The sequence below is a fragment of the Corylus avellana genome, chromosome ca1 (genome assembly GCF_901000735.1).
Source record: "Corylus avellana chromosome ca1, CavTom2PMs-1.0".
Classification (NCBI taxonomy): domain Eukaryota; kingdom Viridiplantae; phylum Streptophyta; class Magnoliopsida; order Fagales; family Betulaceae; genus Corylus; species Corylus avellana.
Window position 1 is genome coordinate 25834051 of NC_081541.1, and position 4311 is coordinate 25838361.

At 37.5% G+C, this 4311-nt stretch overlaps 1 protein-coding gene across 1 annotated transcript; it reads left to right on the top strand.

Moving 5' to 3' along the window:
• The first annotated feature begins 1866 nt into the window (after positions 1-1866).
• Positions 1867-3591, top strand: LOC132168163 (uncharacterized). The gene is made up of 2 exons (XM_059579266.1): positions 1867-2567; positions 2997-3591. Exons 1-2 carry the CDS (start codon positions 1867-1869, stop codon positions 3589-3591), a joined length of 1296 nt encoding a protein of 431 aa, XP_059435249.1.
• Positions 3592-4311: the final 720 nt, after the last annotated feature.

Here is a 4311-nt window from a genome sequence, read left to right on the forward strand (position 1 = left end):
GCACTTTGTGAAGATGGTTAGAATGGAGGCAAGCTGGGAAGCTTGTTGTTCTTACTAAGTCTAGAGGCCCTCAAGGTTGTGAGTATCGTCTAGTCTGTAACTCTGAATCTTCATATAGTGATTTTTTGGGTTTGGCTGCCCTGAAGTGGTTTTTATCTTTGAAGTGCTCAAAGGGTTTTTCTACTTCGTAAATAAATTCTGTGTTGTGTTTGCGATGTTGTTTATATTCCGTTGTACTTATTTTAATTTGATAATTGTGTAGTTTATTATTTTAATTATTTGGCGATTAGAGATAGAGCGCGATCCTAATAGATCTTTCAATGACATTGAGATTGGACCTTAAGGGCTATAAAAAAACAAAACAAAAAAAGGGAGAGGAGAGAGACATACAGTGTACAGCGTGTGAGAGATAATGTGGGGTCCAGTTGGGTATTGCTCTAGCTCCACCTAAAGCAGCGAAATTCACATAGAATCATCAGGAAGTGATCTAGAAACTGCTATATATGATACCCTGAACACTCGGTTTTCCTAAGAGAGAGAGAGAGGACCTTTGGGTTGGAGGACAATTAACGTCAATTGGAACATAAACTGCTAAAGGCTTTACTACACCATCTTTGAGGATATAGTGGCTATTAATTGGTATTGATGACCCTTTTTAAGGTGGTAACATCTAACTATAAAGATAAAAAGGAAAGAACTTATATAAGAATGCTAGTGTGTAACATCTACCAAGTTAATTAATTCCTAGTGTGTCAATGGATTTTTCACTTAAGGAAAGATATAAAAAAGTCTCTCAAACTATCAGCCGTTTGCAGTATAACTCTTCAATATTCAAAAGGTATTGAAGTAGCCCCCAAATGTATCAAAAATACCACTTATTTTTTTATATTAATATAATACCCCTATTCTTTTAACAAATAAAATAATAAAATAATTGTAAAAAAAAAAAACAAACAATTTTTTTTTTAAAAAAAAAAATAATAATAATAATCTTTTGGAATAAATAAATAATTAGTCATTATATAGTTGGCCTAAATTACAAATTGCTTCATGTCGTATTAAAGTAAAATCAATTTGGTAGTTTGATAGGCTACTTTAATAACTTTTTTTTTTTTTTTGGAATATCTCAAAAACCGTACCTTTGATTTTACTTTAATACGACATGAAGCAATTTATAATTTAGGCAAACTACAGTGACTAATTATTTATTATTTATTCCAAAAAAACTTTTTTTTTTTGTTTTTATTCGCCTATTGTTTTTTTTATTTAAAAAAAAATTGTTTTTTTTTTTTTTTTTTTTACAATTATTGTATTATTTTATTTGTTAAAAGAATCGGGGTATTATAGGAATATAAAAAAAAAATAAGTGGCATTTTTTATACATTTTGATAGTTTTGGAGACTTTAGTACCTTTTAAACATTATGGGTTATATTGCAAATGGCTGGTAGTTTGTGGGGCTTTTTTTATATTTTTTTCCTTTCACTAATAACTCCCAATATGATAGATTCTCAACTTAGATTTTCCTTTCAATTCCTAGAACAACTTATTAAAAATAAGAAAATTAAAAAAATCCAATTTCTACAGCCAGAGAGATTACACCGGATTAAAAGGTAAACCTTCATTAAAATTATACTCGACTCTCTCTATGGTAAGATTGGAGCAAATTTTAGGAATGCTAGAAGGTTCTTTTCATACAATATAGTGTATCATATTGTCTTAAAAAGATCCATGTTAACTTGATAGAGCCAAAAAAAACTTAACCAAAAAGATACACTCGCTCTCTCCCTGAGCTCCTCTAGAACCTGAGTTCTTTCCTCTCTACTTCTTTCTTTTTCCTTCTCTAATCTCTACTCCTTTCCTTTGTTATGGATTTCTCATCTCAAAACATAGACTCCCTTATAACACAAACAGCTGCTCTAACATGGGAGGACCCTTCCTCTCAGCTAGAAACTCTCCCCTCTGAACTTGTTAATGATGAACTTCTACCTTTGGTAGGACAAGTCATTTCCCAAAAAACTCAAAACAATCAATCTGTTAATGCAGCCCTGACCAAAGCCTGGTTCTTTGCCATTCCTTTCTCGTTTGCTGTCCTTGGCCCAAACACATATCTGTTCAAATTTTCTGAGAAGGACCACATTTCCAGAATTCGCAATCAAGTCTGGAATGTTAATGGGTTCTTGTTAGCTTTACAAACTTGGTCCCCCACAGCTACTCTAGGTGAACTCTCCTTAAAAGAAGTTCCTTTCTGGATCCAAGTTCATGGTCTCCCTCTACACAACTTGTCTATCAAAAATGCCATTGCTATTGGGAAAGGACTGGGTCACCTTGTGAAAGTTGAAGATGCTAGTGGAGTTGATACCCCTTTTCGCAGCTATCTAAGGCTTCTTGTTGATGTGGATATAAGTAAGCCTCTAAATCCAGGGTTTCTCTTCACCAGGAATGATGGAACTTCCACCTGGATCAGTCTGAAATACGAAAGATTGGATGTCTATTGCACCGAATGTGGAAAGATTGGCCATAAACATTTCTCATGCCTATCCCCTCAAGCTGCCAGAGTTCCTTCCAGGTACCAAATCTCTCTCAAAGTTAACATTTTTTCTAACCTGCCTTCTTTAAATACGACTCATCATGAAGAAAAACACCATACTTCGTCTTCCCCCCTCAGAATTGATCCCACTCAGCCATGCATGCCAAGCACTCAACCCCATGCAAACCAGCTAGATATCCGCCTGCCACCTCAACAACCCTCTCTCATATCCCATACCCCTAGATCTGTTACTTCCCTTACACAAGACACTCCCTCTCAAAATATCCCTAGTCTAATCCCTCCTACTGCCACAAGATTGGACAACCCTCTTGAGAAAACATTAAATGCCTTATCCTTGTCTCAGAAACCTACTCAACTATTTTCTTCTAAACTTTCTCATCACTCAACTAACAAGTTAGTCTCCAACCACTCTTTGGACTCTAACTTGATGGATATCTCCCAATATAGGCCCACCAATATCCTCTCATATGACCCAGCTCAAACTGCCCAACTCAAGCCCATTTCTTCTGAATATTTAAACACAATCCACTCACCAGACCCAGCTAAAACTTCTCAACACAAGCCCATTTCTCCTGACAATTTAAACACAACGGCTTCTATCAATATCCCCTTTTCCTCTTCTGTTCCCACCAAATCCAGCCACACTTCAACCCAATACAGTAGGAAATCTCCCTACAATATTCGTCCCCCCAAAAAACCCACCTTACCATCTCTAGAGAATTCTCATACTCCCCCTCACTCTCCCCCATCAAGCCCTCTTTCTTCTCCCACTCATCAGATCAATAAGAAAAGAACTAGACTGTCAGATTTAGCCTTTCCCTCAAAAAAACGTCCTGGTGCTTCCACTACTAATGTTGAACATCCTAACCAACCCCATTCTCAATCCCCTGTTTTCACCCCAGGTTCTTCTGAAAAGCTCCCAGCTCGATCTATTTTTAGAGCTGCTAGAAAAGGGAAAAACAAACTTGTTTCAGTAGTTGTGGCTGCTGAAGTTGACTCTGTGAAAAAGGGGGGCTTTGTTAAGCCTCCCCAGCACCAATGAAAATTATATCCTGGAACTGCAGGGGCCTCTCTCGGCCTGCTGCAGTTCGAAGTTTGAGGATGTTGATCCGGGATCAATCTCCTGATGTTCTTTTCCTCTCTGAAACTAAATCTCCTCCTCCCCAAATCTCTGCTACTTTGAACAGGCTTGGTTTTTTTCACATGACTCAAGTTGCTCCCTCTGGTTCTAGTGGTGGTTTGGTTCTCTCTTGGCGTCCTGGAGTGGACCTTGAATGTTTTGTTTCAAACAAGAACAACATTTCAGCTTGGTGCTTTTCTGATCCTCCTAATTCTCCTTGGATTCTCTCTTGTGTGTATGGTCCTCCTGATAGAAAGGACAGATTGGCTTTTTGGGAATCTTTTGCCTCTGTTGGTGATCTTTTTGAAGCCTCTTGGCTTTGTATAGGAGACTTAAACTCAATTTTGGATCAATCTGAGAAGCTTGGTGGGAGACCTGTGGCAAGCTCTTCCCACTGCCCTTTTAGAAGCTTCATTGAACGTTTTGGAATGATTGATTTAGGATTTGCTGGAAATCCTTTTACTTGGTGCAATAATAGACAAGGCTTGGATACTATTAAAGAAAGGTTGGATAGAGGTTTGGCTTCTCCAAATTGGGTTCATCTTCACCCTGAATACTTCTTACTACATCTCCCTGCTCTAAACTCTGACCATAACCCCATTTCTCTTAATACCAACTACTCTTCCTGCTTCTTGCCTAGGC

What these genes read in the sequence shown, in the direction of transcription:
- LOC132168163 (XM_059579266.1), top strand. Translation starts at nt 1,867, where the DNA reads ATGGATTTCTCATCTCAAAACATAGACTCCCTTATAACACAAACAGCT. An exon ending in GCTGCCAGAGTTCCTTCCAG is followed by an intron (nt 2,568 to 2,996) that starts GTACCAAATCTC and finishes CTCCCAATATAG; the next exon opens with GCCCACCAATATCCTCTCAT.